This window comes from Melanostigma gelatinosum, assembly GCF_949748355.1.
Source record: "Melanostigma gelatinosum genome assembly, chromosome: 8".
Lineage (NCBI taxonomy): Eukaryota > Metazoa > Chordata > Actinopteri > Perciformes > Zoarcidae > Melanostigma > Melanostigma gelatinosum.
The window spans coordinates 9,863,197-9,883,756 of NC_136641.1; the positions used below are offsets into that span (position 1 = coordinate 9,863,197).

At 45.5% G+C, this 20,560-nt stretch overlaps 1 protein-coding gene across 1 annotated transcript in view; it reads left to right on the forward strand.

Moving 5' to 3' along the window:
- Positions 1 to 13,426: 13,426 nt before the first annotated feature.
- The window catches only part of celsr3 (cadherin, EGF LAG seven-pass G-type receptor 3), a gene marked incomplete at both ends in the record, with an annotated part of 90,164 nt that continues 83,030 nt past the window's right edge, over positions 13,427 to 20,560 (forward strand). Inside the window, one exon of the mRNA XM_079274376.1 lies at positions 13,427 to 19,157. Coding sequence (XP_079130502.1) covers positions 13,427 to 19,157 — 5,731 coding nt within the window. The remainder of the gene's footprint in view (positions 19,158 to 20,560) is intronic.

Genomic DNA, 20,560 nt, shown 5'->3' on the forward strand with positions numbered 1-20,560 from the left:
GTAAGAGTTGAAAAGATATGCTGATTTATAATTATTATTATAATTCTTATTAGTTCCCTTTGTTGTGTACCCTGCCCTTGACAGTGAGATGTAGAAAGCACAAAACCATTTGTCGTTCTTGAAAAGGGAACAAGGAGTTCCGTTTTGTCACCTAGCAACAGCAGCAACTTAAACCAATATGGTGGTCTCACCATGCCAAAACTATGATCTCATGTGCATTCATTATCCTGCAAATCTACAATATTGTTCAATGGGAAAGCACTATTACTATTCATTTCATACAGAGTAAAGAACTGAAGTGAGTAGACCATAAGGAGCACACTGCTGGGGAAGAGCTTGAGATCATAAACTATATAAGAAGTGGACATACTGTGGACTGCCATTGTGAAGCCTCAATCTCTGCATTTTAGCCGCCCCCATCCTGATTTTTGGCCATCGCCATCTTTTATTTTTGGAACCATGGTGACACAAGAGGGTGATGCTAATTTACAACCGAACACTGATTAAGACATGTTTAGGTGACCAAAATGTTAAAATGATTCTTCATGGACTGAAAACAGACTGTTAAAGACTTAAAGTTGTAAGACAAAAATATGGACAACTCCCAGACCAGACAACGCTGTGGTAGCAACCTGTCAATCACAAGGTAGCCACAACTATTATCGTCTATTTTACTTGAAATATAATCATAATTTACTAAATGAACATCATGCTGTATTGAAGAAGACTTTAAACTAGCGACTATGACCATGATCTCATGTTTACAATTTTTACTGAGGTAATAAATCAAGTGAGAGACATTTTCTCATAGACTTCTATACGCTACCCACTGTCGCAAGGACAGATACAGGAGATCATTCCTGCCCACTGCAGTAAGACTGTACAATAAATCACCTCTGGCCAAATCATTCACAAAACTACAACACCGTTACTCTGTTGTTTGGTCAAATCTTTGCACTATATATATATATATATATATATATATATATATATATATATATATATATATATATATATATATATATATTATAATATTATAATATTATTATGTTATTATATTTCATTGTATATATTGTGAATTTTTATATTTTATATTTTACTCTGTTATTCTTATCGTACATATTGTGCATTTGATATTTGCATTTGATATTTAAGATTTTTATTCTGTGATTTTTACCTGGCGGGACTAATAAAGTATCTATCTATCTGTCTGTCTGTCTGTCTATCTATCTATCTATCTATCTATCTATCTATCTATCTATCTATCTATCTATCTATCTATCTATCTATCTATCTATCTATCTATCTATCTATCTATCTGTCTGTCTGTCTGTCTGTCTGTCTGTCTGTCTGTCTATCTATCTATCTATCTATCTATCTATCTATCTATCTATCTATCTATCTATCTATCTATCTATCTATCTATCTATCTATCTATCTATCTATCTATCTATCTATCTATCTATCTATCTATCTATCTATCTATCTATCTATCTATCTGTCTGTCGATACAATCAGATGTCTTTTTGCAACCAGAGGAGTCGCCCCCTGCTGGCCAGTAGAGAGGATGCAAGTTCAAGGCACGCCCGCTTTGGCTACAGTTTTCACAACGGAGGTGGCCGCCTGCTTGAGATGCGGGTGAAAGCTCTTACTACAAATCTAGTAAATGTACCTTAAATCAAGATCCTCAAGATTGGGGCGGCAGTAGCTCAGGTTTGGAACCAGAGGTTTGCCGGTTCAAGTCAAGTCACACAGCCTGAGTTCAGAGTGTGGACTGGTAGCTGGAGAGGTGCCGTTCACCTCCGGGCACTGCCCAGATGGCCTTGAGCAAAGCACTAAACCCCTAAACTGCACCCTAGTCGCTAGCTGCCTACATCTCTGAATACTAGGATGGTGCAGAGATTACATTTCACTGTGAGCTGTGCTCGGTGCATGAATTTGTGTCACAATAAAAGTATATTGAATTCTTACATGAGCTTACTTTGTCAAACTACTTTTTCCAGGGTGAAGAGTAAAAACATTTCCCAACACTGTTGGCAATCAATCTGAAAATGACGACAGATGATAATAATGTGTTTGTTAGTGGGCATGGCATTTGTTTGAAAAGGTAACTATCTAAAAAGTATCTAAATTGGAATTAAATAGCTTAAAGGGAGCAAATGTAAATTAAATGTGAACAAGACAGAGAGTGTGAGAAGAGGAGCTGAGGACGGAGGCTTTAATAATAAAATGAGTAGCCAGCTGTTAAATCAACAGTTATGGATCACAGGAGGAGAAGCTGCTCTACAGGAGGTTTTCACCTCCCTCCTCCCCATAATTCTTTCATCTTTTCATCGCGTGAGGCTCGTCCCCGCGGAGAGGCGAGGCTCATTATTCGTGCGCGCAACACGCTGCTTCTAATTCACACAATCACGACACGCGCTGGGCAGCTGCCGCCATATGCAATCATATGTGTGTGTGTGTGTGTGTGTGTGTGTGTGTGGAGAGAGGGGAAGGTTTCCGGCAAGTGGCTCCTCTGTCTGAATGGCAGGATGTGTCTGCCCTTCTCTCTCTCTCTCTCACACACACACACACACCCTGTCCCACCTCCGTCACCCTCGCCCTGCATGTGTTGAATATGCATCACTGCTGCTTTCAAACTGGACACATGAGCAGCAGGCCAACGGCCACCTGCTGGCCTGCCGCTCAGGCTCCCCCTGTTTTGTTTTGTTTTTTGGTTTGCTTGGGGGGGGGGGGGGGGTTACTGACAGCCTGTGGCCTGTCGTTGTACAGCCGCACTCCCCTTCATACCCCCCTTTGAGATGGATCAACAGAGAGGCAAAAGGCTGAGGGCAGCAGGCAATTAGAGGGGGGTGTTATGCGAAAAGGGGGAGGCAATGAGGATGCAAGACATCCTTAGCTGTAAAGACCTTATTTCTTTTTGTGTTCCTGTCTTTTCTCGATGCAGTTTATTTGTCTCCATCTTTGGGTGTGTGTGTGTGTGTGCGTGTTTGCATGTGTGTGTGTACATTTTCTGTACTCGCATTCTCTCTTTTGAGCTTTCCTGTTTTAACGTCTCCCTAAACCTCCATGGTCACCTTTCTTCTCTCTCTCTCTCTCTTTCTCTCTGTCACACACACACACACACTTTCACACACACACACACACACACACACACACACACACACACACACACACACACACACACACACACACACACACACACACACACACACACAAACACACGCACACACGGATGCAGCAGCACCAGTAATCCCCCGGTCTCAGTGTCCCCCCTCAACTCACACACTCACACACACACACATATGCACACGCACTTTCACAGACTGTTCCCATGGAAACCCACACCGACAGAAGCACGCGGGCCCCTGCCTGGAGGCTCGAGGCTGCGAGGAGACTTCCCGCGAGGAGTCAGCCGGTTATTGATCCCTCAGCACAGGGAGGCCAGCCCACTGTCCAAGTACACGCACACACATACACACACAGCACAGTCACATGCACACAAAGACGGATCCACTAAAACCGGTTCCATTGTTGGCTTTACCAATTGACAATAAAAACTCAACATTGAATAGACACTCTGTAGCGCTCATAAATGGTGAAAAAAATCCACCAGCAACAGATGCATCCCCTTATTTCCAAGCTGTAACTGTAGTTCAAAGATGTGATGTCAGCTTTAACAGCCGACACAGCAATGAGAAACAAAACAGCAAAAGCCTTCAATGGGCTTTTCTGTTTTGGAAATGAAAGAACACAGCGGTGAGATCATTTTCTCCCAAAAATCAACACACAAACAAACATTGTAATGTTCCCGCAATGAAATGGCACGAAACATTACAGTTGAGAAATGAATTGAGAAGTAATTCCCTTGGGGCTGTGAAAATCCAATTCACAGCATGAGACATATTTTTTTGCGTGACACACAGGAAATTGTATAAATGTTGTAGCGCTCCCCCAAGCCGTGCGATTTAAAAAATGCAGATGAAATCCTGTTCTCCACCTCCTCTGATTTAATGTGAACGCAGGGTTACAGTAAGCCACACACCGGCACATCTATTTAAACTACTTTCATATGGTCTGCTTAACAAGACTCATCATTTTCAGCAGCTTAAGCATCAAGAAACTTGCACCAGTGTTGTTCAAAAACACTTTTTATGCTTTATTCACCATGTGACCAAATGCATATTTCAGATGCATTTGGCCGGCCATATGAGTTAGCACAACATCTGCCATTTCAAGCCTGTCAAACAGTCAGACAAAGCTGCATGGCAGCATCATTATACTCCTGTTTAGAGAACAATATTAGATTCTGTTCTTGTGCGCATAAACCCGGCTATTAATGGCTTGCAGAGCAGAAGGCAGTAGAGTGGATCAGCAGCGGGATCCAGCTGTTCCTGATCCACATTACCTCAGCTGAACTGGGAGTAAGATTTACTCATTTGAATTAGGCCTCCTCATTTCTGACTCCACAGCGAGTTCAGAATCGGGAAATGAATTGTGCTGTTATGAGGTCATTTTTGAGGTACAGCCAGTAAACACCCTGCCTTTTGCCTTATGTTTTGATGCCTTTAATGGTTTTATGTGAAGCACTTTGAATTACCTTGTTGTTGAAATGTGCTATACAAATAAACTTGCCTTGCCTTGCCACACGCAGGTTTGTTTTTGCTTTCCACATTTCTGAACAGATGTATGTATGTGCTGCACTTTGGTGGAGAAAAGAAATCCCATTTGAAAGGTCTTTGCAGCAGGTAGCTGTCCGTGGTCCTGAATGAGCCAACTCATTTAAAAAGCAGGTGCCCTGCATCGCACGGTGGTGCGTCTGTTCTTGTTTATATGGCGGATTAGACAAAATAGACAGCATGACATCTCACTGGGATATTACCAATGGCAGCTACAATGGACATTGATGGCAGAATATATTTCAACTATACGCGAAAGATCAATTTGAGCATCAGGTTTGAGAGTCAGGCCACCACTCTGCACTGAGATGTAAAAAGCATACAGGTTGTTATGTGTAGAATGGGCAGACGGATGGAACACTTTTCTCCACTGACATGTTCGATGTAATAGACCAGCAATTAAATGAAAAGCAAAAGAATACATTCCCTCCCTCTTCTCCTCTAACTACAGTCCACAGCTGTAAGGGGAAAACATTCTGGGGAATGTAGGAAATTACTCAGTGAAATAAACAAACACATGCAGCTTGAGGTCAGGCCAATGTCTTTACAGGTGTTAAGGAGCACATGCATGTTCTACTGGGAATCCACTCTGGAACTTGAACATGGTAAACTGGTGATACAAAACGGTAAGAGCAAGGGTCTGCTGGCCGACATTACATCAGCCTTCATCCCTCTCACTTCATGAGGGCAGTGGTGCTGTGAAATAGGCCTAAACCTTCAAAGCCTGCCTCACTTATCAGGTCCTGGGGTTGGTCTGGTCTATATATATATACACACCTGTCAGGGTTTCAATCGGTAAATGGGAGTTTGATAGCGTGAAATTCAATGATTAAATAGCCTAATGTAATTAGATCTGAATGAGATGGCCTGTGGGTTACTGACACTTTGGCTGATGTCGATCGACTGACTGTTAGATGCACAAATTTAAGATTAGCGTTTGTTGTTAAAGAATTTGCTTCAGACACTTGCAGTTAGTCTCCATATGTGACTCAACTCTCATTCTAATTACCTCTGCCGTTTTCCCTCCTCTTCACCTCCATCTCACTCTCTAAGCGTGTCTGCGGTTTTTTCTTTTTACCTTATATCATTGTTTTTTGGTTCCTTACCCCAGAGTGCAGCAACAGAAAAGTTGAAATGTTCTGTACGTTCTGGATGAAAGTGATCCGGGGTATTTCCCCGATCTGGACGTAGTGACATTTTCAGGAATGTGCGCCGTAACACTCCAGGGCTGAGCATGCAAAAGGTTTATAATTTGTTTTTCATATTGCATAAAACAAATACAGTGAGCAAACCAATGCCCATAAAGTGTATATTAATGTATCGCCTCCTGCTGCTGCTCACAACAAGCATTTGTTCATTGAGCAGAATAATGAGTTTCATTTCCTATTTGTTTGATTTAAAATTCTACTGCAGCCGGAAAACAAATCACACCGTAATGTTTGAAGTGTTACGGCGGCTTCTGGTAACTTTCTGCTCCTTCCTTGCTCATTTCCCATTTCTCCCTTCCTCCCCTTCTCCTCGTCACTCATCACTCACCCTATTTTCCCAGTCTCTCTTTCTCCCTCACTCACTTCCCCTCATCCTCTCTCTCTCTCTCCCTCTGATGTCAGAGCCCCACAGGGCGCCGTAGTAACTGTCTGTCAGTCAGCTTCGTTCAGTGTTGATAGTCCGTCCAGCCTCTCTGATCGCTGTAAGTGGCACAGCACTCCCTCATCGCTGTCACTCAACACTCTGTCTATTAGACTTCGTACTCAACCTAATTAATCTGACCAGCCGCTCCGATTAAAAATAAAGGTGGACATGAAACAGTTACATCCTGCATGTAACATCCTATTGACTTGGTACAGTTAAATAAAAACTGAAATAAGAGAAGAAAAACTCAAATATCAATTAATGTGTGTATCTAAGCAGGCATGCTGAATCATTTTGTGTACTTAATTAGAGACGCACAGACGAGCAGGGATCAGCCGCAGTAGATTTATGACAGAGTTACTTTGAAGAGTTTTCAAGGGTGAACTGTGGATTATTCGTCTTAAAGTCCACGGTGTAATCTGCAACTGCCTCCCAAATGTCAAGTATGAATAAGTATAATGAGGGCTCACGCTACTTATGGTCGTCACTGGTTTTTCACCCTGTAGATACATGCATATATTGTATTTGTGTTTGCTGCAATTGTGTTTACTGTATGTGCTCTGTATGTTTCAAGAGATCCAAGGTGGCATTTCCAGATCAATTACTCTTTATTGGGGTCTCTACTAGCAATTCATAATGTATTACCTTTACTGATTATCTAGAACGACCGCTATTCTTTAAAATTGCAAATGAGATTCATGTATGTACATTGGGGGTGACAGTCTGAGTCTATTTAAATCTCAACAAGTTTCTAAATGGACAGAGAGTCTTCAGGTTTTCACATTATTAAAGTTCCCATTCAGTCGAATTAGCCGTCCATCTTCCAGAATAGGAATCAGAATTACTTCATGACAGAATTTTTCCCCAGGCGGGTTCACTGCTGTCTGGATTTTCCTTTCCCTGATAGACCAAAGACTATTAACATCCCAAAGACTTTCAAGGGCATGCAAGGATTAAACTACTTTTCATATTCGGTAATATTGAGTGGGAATAGTTTTCATGTTAAATATGCTGTGTAATTCTCTCTGCAATGTGTGCTGTTTAGAGTTAAAGAGGTAGGTTATTGTACCATTTGTTACATTACTTATAGATTACACACTCCACATACAAACGCACCCTCTTTTGATTTTTTTGTTCAAAAAAGGGATTTCTCAGTTACCTTGCCAGACTAAACAAACACATTTTTGGCATAATAAAATCTAAGTTGAAGCAATATTTCCCATTGGAGAAAGCAACATTGATTTCATTTCAGCGGGGGACACATTAGGTATACTGCAGTTTTTGCCTGACTGAACTTCATTCTCACTTCTTAGAGAAGAATGAAATTGAGTTACTGGTAATTGTGCTATGCAATCACTAGCATTTAAACAGTCATAGCCCAAGAGTGCTAGTTTCCCAATGAGGAACATTGTAACATTATACCATTTCAGTTTTAGAGGAGAAGAAGAAAGACCTTGATTCAACTTGAGGTATTCAAGTTTGATACCCCAGTGAAGCACCATTGAATGTGTGTAACTGAACTCCTGACAGCCTCAGGAGTCACTGTGACCTCTGACCTCTCTGATTAGTGTCGAAGAAAAAGAAAGCTTCCCCTCCGTGGTTGAAAAAGTATCATGACATCTTAAGTATCATCACTGAATGGGGAAACGGAGTAATACCTGTCAGACTGTTTCACACGCTGCCTCGTCACAACTTGTCTAGACGTCTTCATGCTCCCCCGACACGCACCCATTCCAAATCCTGTTAACGCCGCCAGCGTGCGCCACAATAACCATTCTACTGTCGTCACACTGGCTGACGGAGGCGTGTGAGGGTGTCGGAGCAACGACGCCAATAAATCCCGGTGACAGAGCACGAGGCTGGAGGGAGGCTGCTGACACCCACAGGGGGAGGGAAGGAGGGAGGGAGGGAGAGGATTTCTTCTTTTGTGCATTCAAATCATATTTGGAAAAAGGGGATATGCATTTTAGAGCACCATATTCCTGTGGCTGTCCTCCAAGCTCCAGCTGTGAAAATAAAAAAACAAAAACAGAAGAGGGGATCCAAACAGACTGGGACACACATAAATGAACACACTGTGTTGTGAGTCATTCACAAGATAAAGTTTGAATTTATTCTGTGTTGGCTGCACCTTAATTAAGTTGGCACGGGAGATCATTGTTTTTTTTTGTTTTTTTTAAGATTTTATTTGTACAGGGACAGTTCACATTAATCGACAGCACACATTAATAAAAACATGACTGTAAATGTGACAGTGTTAGCTAAAAAAGCTAATTTTCAACCGTTGTCCCTGGGCACGGTGTTAAAAGCCGCTAAAAACATTTAAACATTTAAAAACTGTTTAAAAAGACAACACAAAAACAAGCAAACAGAGCTGTGCAATACAATCCTGCAGACACAGGATCAAACATGACAGACAAGCAGGCAGGCAGGCAGACAGACAGACAGACAGACAGGCAGACAGGCAGACAGGCAGACAGGCAGACAGGCAGACAGGCAGACAGGCAGACAGGCAGACAGGCAGACAGGCAGACAGGCAGACAGGCAGACAGGCAGACAGGCAGGCTACATACGGACATGGCAGGCATGAGACTGTTAGTGCTGACACACCTGGTTGTTAATGAGCCAGGCTTTGAGGTTGTGTGTGAAGAACCTGTATGTGGTGCTCTGTCTTATGTGTGATGGGAGAGTGTTCCAGGTGACGGAAGCTGTGACAGAGTATGATAGCTGGCTGAACTTGCTTCTCCTGCCTGGGACCACTAGGTCCCCGCGAGCTGTTGCTCTGGTTAGTCTGCTATTGGTCTTTTGTGTTATGAAAGTGCTCAACGGGGGAGGTGCAAGGCCATTAAGAATTTTAAAGGTTAAGCAGCTGTTATGGAATTTGACAAGACTATCCCAACACAGAAGATGGTATTTGGGCAAGATGTTGCAAATGTGGTAGTGTCTGGGCTTGATGTCAAGTACCTTGATAGCCTGCTTATAGACAGACTGTAGGGGCTTCAGGGTTGTGTTGTGAGTGTGTGACCAGGTGGTTAGACAGTAAGTGATATGAGGGAGGATCATTGCATGAAAGTACAGTTTAGCAGCTTCAGTTGTGAGGTTGTTGCGTATGTATCTGAAATTATGTAGACTAAACTTGACTTTTGCCATTACATGCTTCACTTGTTTTTTGTATGTGAGTGTGGAGTCAAGAATGATCCCCAGATATTTGTAGTTAGGGACCACCTGAAGCTGTTCACCAGATATGTACACAGGATGCTCTGTTGTAATATTATTCACCCTCTTTGAGAAAAACATGCAGACTGTTTTTTTCACATTGAGATGTAAGCAAGAGTCTGACAGCCACTTAGTGACATGGACCATTTCTTCAGTGAGTTTGTCTGCTGCCTGTTTGATGTTGGGTGCATGTACAAAAATGACTGTGTCGTCAGCGTACATCTGTATATCCACCCGTGCACATACTGATGGCAGATCATTAATGTACATGCTGAAAAGAAGAGGACCTAGCACAGAGCCCTGTGGAACACCGACACTGTAATTGAGGATGGGGGATGAAACACCGTTGATCTGTACACACTGCGTTCTATTGTCCAGGTAGGATTTGAACCAGCATAGGGTGTCAGGAGATAAATTAAATTTGGCCAATTTTGTAATTAATATGGAATGATTTACTGTATCGAAGGCTTTCTTTAGGTCTAGAAACACTGCTCCCACCACTCCCCCTTTATCTAGCTTGGCTTTAACCTGTTCTGTAAAGAAGCAGTTGGCTGTTGCAGTAGAATGCTGGGCTCTAAAGCCAAACTGCATGGGGTGGAGTCTGAAGGGACTGCTATTGAGGTGAGCAATTACTTGTTGTGCTACACACCTCTCGGCTACCTTAGAGAAAGCGGGGAGAATGCTTATTGGCCTGTAGTTATTTACATGGGTTCTATCACCTGCCTTAAAGATGGGTGTAATTATAGCTGGCTTCCAGACCCTAGGGAAAGCATTCTGTTCAAAAGACAGATTAACTAATTTAGTGATGGGATATAACAGTGACTCCTTCATATTCTTAAGAAACATGGTGTCTAGTCCGAATACATCTAAGGCTTTAGAGTTTCTAAGTGAATCTATCACCTTCAGCACATCAGTTTCAGAAATGGGTCTTAGGCTGAAGACTGGTTGAGTAAAGTCTGTGGAGGGGAGAATGGTGGGCCCATTGTTTGCATTCTGTGTGAGAGACTTAACGGTATCTACAAAGTAAGAATTAAAGGCGGTGGCGATCTCCTGCTGGTCACGTGTTAAGTTGCCATTTAAGTTAACCTGGATTTGATCTTCTGAGTTGTCACCAGTTTTCCCTGCCAGCAGCTTAATATTTTTCCAAATTATTTTAGGGTTGCCCTTTGCTTCAGTTAATATTTGGATAAAAAAGTTAGCTTTTGCCTTCCTGATTTCTTTTGTGACCTTGTTTCTAAGCATAACAAATCTGTGTCTATCAACAGTTAGTTTGGAACTGAGGGCTGATTTAAGTGCCCTATCCCGTTCTTTCATGATCTTCCAGATGTCACCCTTTATCCATGGCAGAGATGTTTTTTGCCCATGTTTTGGTTTTGAGACCTTCTGGAATCTACCTTTTATGGACTGGATGGTGGAGATCATGACCTGACTGTCTTCCTCAACATTAAGATTTTTCAGATTATATATCCAATTAATCTCTTTGATAGTGTTCTCAAATTCAGTGATGTTACCCCTAGGTATTCTGGGACGCTGTGGCTTTCTGTTTGTGGTAAAATTAAAACGGTGTTTAGTGAGTTTCCGGGCTATGAGTGTCAGGTTGTGTATACATCAACTAATATTAAATAATACACGAAGGCAATATAGCTTCTGACACAAATAACAATAAGATAAATCAGTACAGTCGTGTATTTGTATGGCAATCACTGTTGTATTGTTTAAAAGTGTTTGTTTTAGCGCTGATATGGTACCTGAGTTTTGGTGCCAATACCAAAATCTATTTTAATATGTTTAGGAATATTAAGAATATAAACATGTTTTTTCCTACAAATAAGAACATAACCTAAATAAAATGAGGTCTAAAAGTGGCAAAATTATAATATCATATATCTCATCAAAAAAAGACCAACTTTTTGTGCTTGACCATTTGTGATACTTGGATACTTAACCCTTCGATAGCCTGCACTGACAATCACCACTAGACCACACATGACACTCAAACCTGATCAATATTTCGGCCTGATCCTAATTTGAAGGATGGGGTTAGTTGGGCCAAAGCTTAGATATATGAGTTGAAGTGAGATGATGAACAAAACACGTGAAATCAGACACACTGAGACACAATAATAGACACAGGAGACAGAGGGAAAGCAAGAACACAGGAGGCATGTGGAGACGCACGCGTACGTGCATGCGCATGCTCGGTCACGCAGCTCCGGGGCTCATATTTGGCTGATCCTCAGCGTCCCCGACTGACACGCCTTGTGTATCTCCTCCCATCAGCCCCAGGAAGAAATGATGTTCAATTCTAGCCGTGTCATTAGAAAAACTATACACCACCCAGCCGACACTATACATTGGTATTGACTGGGAAGACGGTGGTGAGTGAATATTGGAGGAAATTTGTAGCCTACGTATTTGCATAATGTGATTTTTGTATCAGGAAATGGATCTGCCCATTAAGCCATGCACAAATTAGTGTTAAATTGGGATGATTGCTGGATAGCGCGCATGTGCCTTCACCATTGAAATGAATCACACTAATAATAAATGTGGCTGCTATACGGCAGACATATGAATCCCTGTGGGACAATTATAGCCCATAAATCATAATATAGTTTATCCTTCCACAGAAAACGTTATTCACAGTAAAGTCAGAATTGGAATTTCTGTTTCCTATGCTTGTGTGTGTGCGCGCGCGTGTGAATTACTCATCGGTGATCGTACTGGAGATGACGTCACTTTTACTAGAGCTAACCTGACGACTCACAGCTTACATCACCGGACTGGATTGTACTGTGTGTAGCCTGATGAGGATGATATCACAAAATAGGACAATGTAGCCTTTATGAACAAAATGAAGCTGTGGAACTGCAGCTTATTTATACAAAATAAAAAAATATCATACATCACATGACACGATAATACAAGTTGGCTCATACTTTGTCGAGATAGTACTAAAATTCTTGATGCTGTTTCCTTCCTTTTGGTAAAGTTTCTAATTGCTTTTCTGCAATTCATCCAAAACATCAGCATTGCCAGGTGTGTCTGCATAACCCCGGTAAAAGGTGGCAAACCTGCAGTTCTATTTGTGAGGGTGATCATTATTCAGATGATATGCTGATGACGGTGTGATTGTGCAAGATCCAGGCTATCCCCCTCCGTCCTTTTGCAGTTGTGGATATGGCTGCCGCCTCGGGTGATGTGTAACAGCCCTGCGCACCGGAGCCAACCATCATGAGAAAGGAGAGGAGAGGAAGGGAGAGAGAGAGAGAGAGAGAGAGAGAGAGAGAGAGAGGGGCGTGGTAGAGATGCAAGCAATAGGGGGAGGGGTAGAAAAATGAGAGAGGAGGAGAGTGTGATCGTGTGTGGATGGATGGATAGTAGCCTACCACCGGGCTGTGCCGAGGAGAGTGCGCACACACATACACACACTCAGGAGGGTAGTGTGTGAGCCAGTCAGTCAGTCAGTGTGAGTGCGTAAGCCATGTTGGATGTGAATGAACGGGAGGAGAGATGCTGCTGCCGCGCCGCTCCTAACGCTCAGACCTCCAGCTCCACGGACCACAGCGGGTAGATGCCAACTCTCCAGGCCGACGGAGAGACGGGGGAGCCTGGGGGAAGGTGTCGGGCGGTGCCGGCGGTCCTGGAACTGGCCACCTAGCCGGAACGAGGGAGAGAGAGAGAGAGAGAGAGAGAGAGAGAGAGAGAGAGAGAGAGAGAGAGAGAGAGAGAGAGAGAGAGAGAGAGAGAGAGAGAGAGAGAGAGAGAGAGAGAGAGAGAGAGAGAGAGAGAGAAGTAACGGGGAGAAGGGAAGACGCACTCGAGAGAGAGAGAAACAGATAATAGGAAGTGGTGGAAGAGGGAGAAAGAAGGGAGCGACAGAGAAAGGAAGAGACTAAATGGCTGCACCGCTACCGGGCTTCACCCCGCTCCTGCTCTCTTCTCTGGCACTCCACCTGCTTCTCCTCGGCCCTTTGTTCGCCCTCACCCCGGGGACTGGGAATACAGGAGGGGCTTCCAACCGATGGACCCCCGGTCTCTGTTACCGAGACGCCGGTAAAGTGAGCCAGCAGCAACAGCAGCAGCAGCGCGAGGAAGCAGGGGAGACGCCGAGGGGCAGCTGGAATATACGCCCAAGCAGGTGGACCGTAGAGCGGATACAGACCGAGGGATGCTCTGGAGTGCAGCGCGCAGGGGGGACGCTGGGAAGATATCACCGGGATGGGGCGAGGGGGACACGGAAGGAGAGACTCAAAGGAGTCGGGACGTTTTGGAGGTGTGAAAACGGCCCTCTGGCACAATCATCACCCCCTCCTCCTCTCAAACCAGGTATTAGGAGCAGGTCGAGCTCTGATGGCGTCGGCGCAGGAGAGGGAGTGGATAGAGGATGGATGAGGAGGAAGGGCGTTGTTTCTCCTCCCGCTTCACCTGCTTTCACCTCATCGCCGGTTCAGAACGGCAAAAAACGGGCAGTACAAAGGACTAGAGCGGGCGCACAACGGTGGCCGGCGTCGAGGCCACACCTCACCAAACGTGGCGCCGCCAGAGCCTTTGTGCACGCCTCTGGCCTGTGCAGGGCACCCGGAAGTGGAGATAGGAGTAGGAGCGAGGCGTGGGAGAGGGCTCGTGAGGTGAGGAGGCTATTTGCTACATGCTGCTCGCTGACACCCGGGCATCTCTACCGGTCAAGCCCCGAGAAACAAGCCCTCTCCCCGGCTAAAAAACCCTCACTTGGCCCATTGCCAACCGGTTGCTCTTGTTGCATTCATCCTCTCTTTGGATACAATTCACCACACAGTAAGGCTTCAAACTACACCTTTAAATTTCATCCCTGTTTCACTAACAATTCTAACTATAACCAGGATTCAAATTTGGACTACGTTTGTCATTTTTCAACTTATTCCTCTCAGAACAGCCACACAGGTGAAATTCAGCCACATCCAATTTACAGGAACAGCATTAATAACAAGACCTGGGATGCTGATGGGTGCTCAGCTAGCGAGGACAGGGGGGCTGGTAATTGTTCTCATTTGGGAAGGCACAATGATATTGATCTCATCAGCAACAGAGAGGGGGGTGATGATAGCTGTTTGACTGGGTGCAATAGGTGCAGGGTGAGGGAGAGGGGGATGAGGAGTGGGGGAGATGATGAGGGAGGGAAGGAAGCGTACAGATGTAGTGCACCGGCAGTGATTAACCCTAGTACCTGGGCGCACCTAGATCATTGTGGACCCCCTGTCCGTGAGATGAAAGCAAGTTATTACCATGTCAGAATTATGGATAAGAGGGAGGGGAGGCCTGGGAGGAGAGAGGGAAAGGATGCACGAGGAGGAGGGGTGAACCAAGGCAACAAATACATTAATTTATCTAATTATCCGGATAATGATTTGGCTTGTCCGATTCTGACGCTCGTATGTAGGGCTCATAATGAGGTTCCGCAGGGGAAATCAGCAACAGCAACCAGAGGGCAGGGCAGCCAAACCCGGGGAGAAAGCAAGGAGGTTCCCAGTGGTCGTTTTGGTTGTTTGGATAGAATAGAAATGGGGGGTGGATATGTAGCAGCGTTTATGGTCCCGGAGGGAGTCATAGCTCTGAGGAACCCCCCCATACGATTTTCCCCCAGCATCATCACAGAGATGCCCAAACAACGTTTTCTATCCAGCAAAAACGCATCAATTGCATCAAGATATCCTGGCCTGGTGTTCAATACGCACCCTCAAACACAAAAAGGTGGTTATGCAGGAAGTGGAAAGCTATCCAAACCGATCCATCTATCTGCTGAGAAAGTAAACGCAACTTCAGAGACAGAGTCTGCCAGTGACTCAGGCTTTTTTTCGCCTGCGAAGTTTCCTGTTGAATCTCCCGGGGTTGTGTCAGACACGTCTCACTCTGCAACAGCAAACAATTCACGTCTCCTCACTCAGCCCGATGACAACACAGAAAGCCACCTCTCGTTCTTCTCTGGAATGAACCTGCCCGCATGGCAGGATGACTCTGCGCGTTCCCTTTACTTACCATCTGTGAAGGATCTGATTTTAGCACCACGGACAGCTCCCCGGGACTCTCAGCGTGTGTTTCTGTGGAGAAAATTAAACAGCAACAGTAATAACAACAACGACGAGGAGGGAAGCAAGGACATGAATGGATATAGTCATGACTCTGGTCAGACGCAGCAACAAGACCTGTGGGAGACCGCACTGCGAGAGATGGTCAAGGCAGGCTGCGCTGACAGCATTTCCACTGACTGTTCAGCCACCGATCAGAACGACCGTGCACATATGCAATTAAAATCCGGTAAGCAAGTGCCATTAGAGCCCGAAGGTGTCAGACATACAGATAGGCGGCAGATGGGGGCCAAGGGAGAAAGGGAGAGGGATGCAGAGAGGGAGGGAGAGGGCTTGGAGGGGTCTGCTGCTGTTGCTGCCGCTGTTGGGGGAGGAAAATTACAGGTGGGGGAGGGCGAGAGAGAGGCATGGCTGATGGGAGGGAGAGAACCATGGGGAGAAGAGCAAGAGGAGGAGGAGTGGGAGAGGGAAAAAGGAATAACAAAGGCAAGCCATGCAGAGGAGAGAGAGGCAGAGGGAGGAAAGGGTCAGGATAGGGGCAGTAGCACCACCACCGTCACACAGCCTGCTAGCGAAAGAGGGAAGAAAGAGAGCCAGGCAGATGAAAGCCATGTGGTTGGAGATGGGAATGAGAGGGGGGAAGGTGGGGAGCAGGAGAGGCACAGTACAAGGGGAGAGAGGAGCCTGGAACGACTGATAATAGTAGCAGATGATGAAATGTCACAGGGAGAAAGGGAGAGGAAGATTTTGGTGCCCTGGCCTCGCTCTCGACGTGCAGCCAACAAACATCCCCAGTTTTCCCAGTATAACTTCCAAGTGCAAGTAGCTGAGAACCAGCCACCGGCCACCTCAGTCATCATCATGTCCGCCTCAGACCCAGATGCAGGAGATGCAGGCAGGGTGAGCTACACCATGGCCCCGTTGATGAACAGTCGATCATCTGACTACTTCCACATCCACCCAGACACAGGTCTCATCTCCACCACTCAGATTCTAGACAGAGAACACATGGATTTGCATTACTTCCGGGTCACTGCGACCGATCACGCCTCCCCTCGACTCTCCGCCACCACAATGGTGGCCATTACAGTTTCCGACCGGAACGATCATTCTCCTATATTTGAGCAGACAGAGTACAGGGAGACGATCAGGGAGAACGTAGAGGAGGGGTATCCCATCTTACAGTTGAGAGCGACAGACTTAGACTCCCCATCCAATGCCAATATCCGTTACCACTTTATCGGGGACACGGCTGCAATGGCACGAGCAGCCTTTGAGGTTGACCCACGCTCTGGGCTCATAACAACCCGTGGAGCGGTGGACCGGGAAACCAACGAGCACTACACTCTACAGGTGGAGGCCAGTGACCAGGGGAAGGAACCGGGGCCCCGCTCCGCTACTGTTAAAGTTTTCATCACCGTTCTAGATGAAAATGACAACGTGCCACAGTTCAGTGAAAAGCGCTATGTTGTAGCAGTGAAGGAGGATGTACGGCCTCACTCTGAGATCCTCCGCGTGAGTGCCACAGACCAGGACAAGGACAGCAACGCTGCTGTTCACTATAACATCATCAGTGGTAACAGCCGTGGACAGTTTTCCATCGACAGTGTCACTGGGGAGATCCATATCGTGGCACCACTAGACTATGAATCCGAACGGGAGTATACGCTCCGTGTTCGTGCACAGGACAATGGGCGGCCCCCTCTCTCCAACAACACCGGTATTGTGAGTGTACAGGTGACGGATGTCAATGACAACCCACCGATCTTTGTCTCCACCCCATTCCAGGCGTCTGTGCTCGAGAGCGCCCCAGTTGGTAGTTCGATCCTCCACATTCAGGCCATTGATACTGATTCCAGTGATAATGCTCGTCTGGAGTACAGGTTAACTGGCACCAGCTCTGACACACCATTCATGATCAATGCAGCTACAGGCTGGGTCACTGTGAGCTCCATTCTTGACCGAGAATCTGTGGAACACTATTTCTTTGGTGTTGAGGCCAGGGATTATGGCATGCCGCCTCTTTCTGCTACAGCCAGTGTTACAATTACAGTGATGGATGTCAATGACAACCGCCCTGAGTTCCTCCTAAAGGAGTCGTATGCTCGCCTGAATGAGGATGCGTCGGTTGGTACCAGTGTAGTGACTGTCACGGCTGTGGACCGAGACGTCAACAGCGCTGTGACCTATCAGATAACAGGAGGAAACACCAGAAACCGCTTTGCCATCAGCACGGCAGGAGGCTCCGGACTTCTCTCGTTAGCTCTCCCATTGGACTACAAACAGGAGCGGCGTTACGTTCTGACAGTCACCGCCTCAGACCGCACACTCCACGACACCTGTCAGGTGCACATCAACATCACAGATGCCAACACTCATCGGCCTGTTTTCCAGAGCGCCCACTACTCTATTAGCGTGAATGAGGACCGACCACCTGGAAGCACTGTCGTTGTCATCAGTGCCACAGATGATGATGTTGGTGAAAATGCTCGAATCACATACTTCCTTGAGGACAATATCCCACAATTCCGCATTGACACTGCCACAGGGGCTATAACGCTCCAGGCAGAGCTCGACTATGAGGACCAGATGACCTACACTTTGGCTATAACAGCTAAAGACAACGGCATACCACAGAAAGCAGACACTACATATGTTGAGGTGAATGTGAATGATGTGAATGACAATGCGCCTCAGTTCGTCAGCCCCAGATATCAGGGGACAGTGAGCGAAGACGCCCCTCCCTTCACCAGTGTCCTCCAAATCTCAGCCATTGACCGTGACGCACACGCGAATGGCCGTGTTCAGTACACCTTCCAAAATGGCGAGGACGGGGATGGAGACTTTACCATTGAACCTACATCTGGCATCGTCCGAACAGTTCGCCGCTTGGACCGTGAGAGCGTGCCATTCTATGAGCTGACGGCCTATGCCGTAGATCGAGGCGTGCCCCCTCAGCGAACCCCCGTCCACATACAGGTGACAGTCCTCGATGTCAACGACAATGCCCCTGTCTTCCCTGCTGATGACTTTGAGGTTCTAGTGAAGGAAAACAGCGCAGTGGGCTCCGTGGTAGCCCAGATCACAGCCACCGACCCGGATGAAGGCGCCAACGCTCAGATCATGTACCAAATCGTGGAGGGCAACATCCCTGAGATCTTACAGATGGACATCTTTTCAGGGGAGCTCACGTCACTCATTGATCTTGACTATGAGGCCATTAATGAGTATGTCATCGTAGTCCAAGCCACCTCAGCACCTCTAGTCAGCCGGGCAACTATCCGCATCCGACTGGTGGACCAGAACGACAACCGGCCCACTCTGCAGGACTTCCAAATCATTTTCAACAACTTCGTATCCAATCGGTCCAACAGTTTCCCCAGCGGCGTAATTGGGAGAGTACCCGCCCACGACCCTGATGTGTCAGACAGGCTGTACTACACCATCGACCGAGGGAACGAGCTTCACCTGCTGCTGCTGAATCACACCAGCGGAGAGATCCGACTGAGCCGAAAACTGGATAACAACCGGCCGCTGGTTGCTCCCATGCTGATCACTGTCACAGGTAAGAGAGCGTGGAGGGAAAAATGTGAAGGAGTGTGTGTAGTCTGTGTGCAGTTTAGATTCCCCTCTAGCTTACTTCACTGTAACAAATCCTGTGAAGATAAGGACCCAAACTCTACAGGTTTAAATGTGAGTGAGAAAGGGGAGTGATAAGAGTGGGTGACATTTGCTTGAGCTCTGAGCATTGCTTCTACCTTTTTCTTTTGTCTCTTTTTCTGGACTTGTGTGCATGAAGGACTGAGGAATTAACTGAAGCACACAGCTGCTTGTGGATGATTTGCATCAGTCTGCATGTTGGCAGCTTATGAGATACGCTGTTGCAAGCAACTGGTGCAAGCAGGTATTTTATTTCCAGCTTGGTGAGACATTTTTGCTGTTGGAAAAAGAACTGTGTAGTTATGAGCAGTGATCGGTATCACAGCACCACCCAAGCTGTTTGATTAATATGCAGTCTGAATGCAGTCCAATTTGCCATTGTAAGATTAAAGAAAATATCGTAAAACAAGGAAGCAGAGCCAAATGCGGTCACTTGCTGTTAAATGGTGTCAATACTTCCTTCATTGGATTTATTACGTGATGAAATAGGACAGTGGGGGGTCAATCTTCAGAGTAAACCCATGGTCTATTAGTTTGAAGAGAAACACACTTTTATTTCCCAGGAAAATAGCCACTTAACTCAACTGACATGCTTGTTGACCGTCCATTACGTCGCTCACATAATGCAGTTAGGTTTACGGTAGCAATATATCATGGTTCTATATTGAATTTCTATTTTAAGCTGCTTTGTCTAACACACAAGAATATAATAATCTTATTTTGTTGAAATCCAATGGATATATTTATTTGAGAAATAAGTCGATTTTATTCAAATTAGTTTTTATTTTGATGTTTCTTTGTTTGCATTTCCCGGTTTAGATAAAGGCATCCAAAAAGCATGACTGGCTTCTTTGCTGTCAGTGATGAAAGCCTTAGAAACCCAATAAGGAAAAGAAACAAATGCGTTGTTTTCGCTTTGGTGCTGTGTTTGTATTCTGGCTTGGGAGTGTGTGTGACCTGCTACCCTATTGACACAGCTTTCATACCAGCCTCACTGGTGGCAACAAAGGCTTATACATATTCAGTTTGGTGTCATTTTGATGTCATTCGTCAGTGAAGCGAATGACGGAGTGAGTGAGCAAATGGTGACGTTCGTGACTGAATGAGTAACCTGCGTTTGAGTGAGTGAGACCATTATCAAGGGAGTGACTGAGAATACGAGTGAGTTTAAACATTACAAAGTGAATTGTGAGAGAGTGAGTGAATAAAAGAGGAAGCGACTGACTAAATGTGAGAAAATGGGTGAGTGGGTGAATGGTAGAGGAAGTGAGTAAATGAGCAAGTGAATAAGAGTGCATATGACCTCGT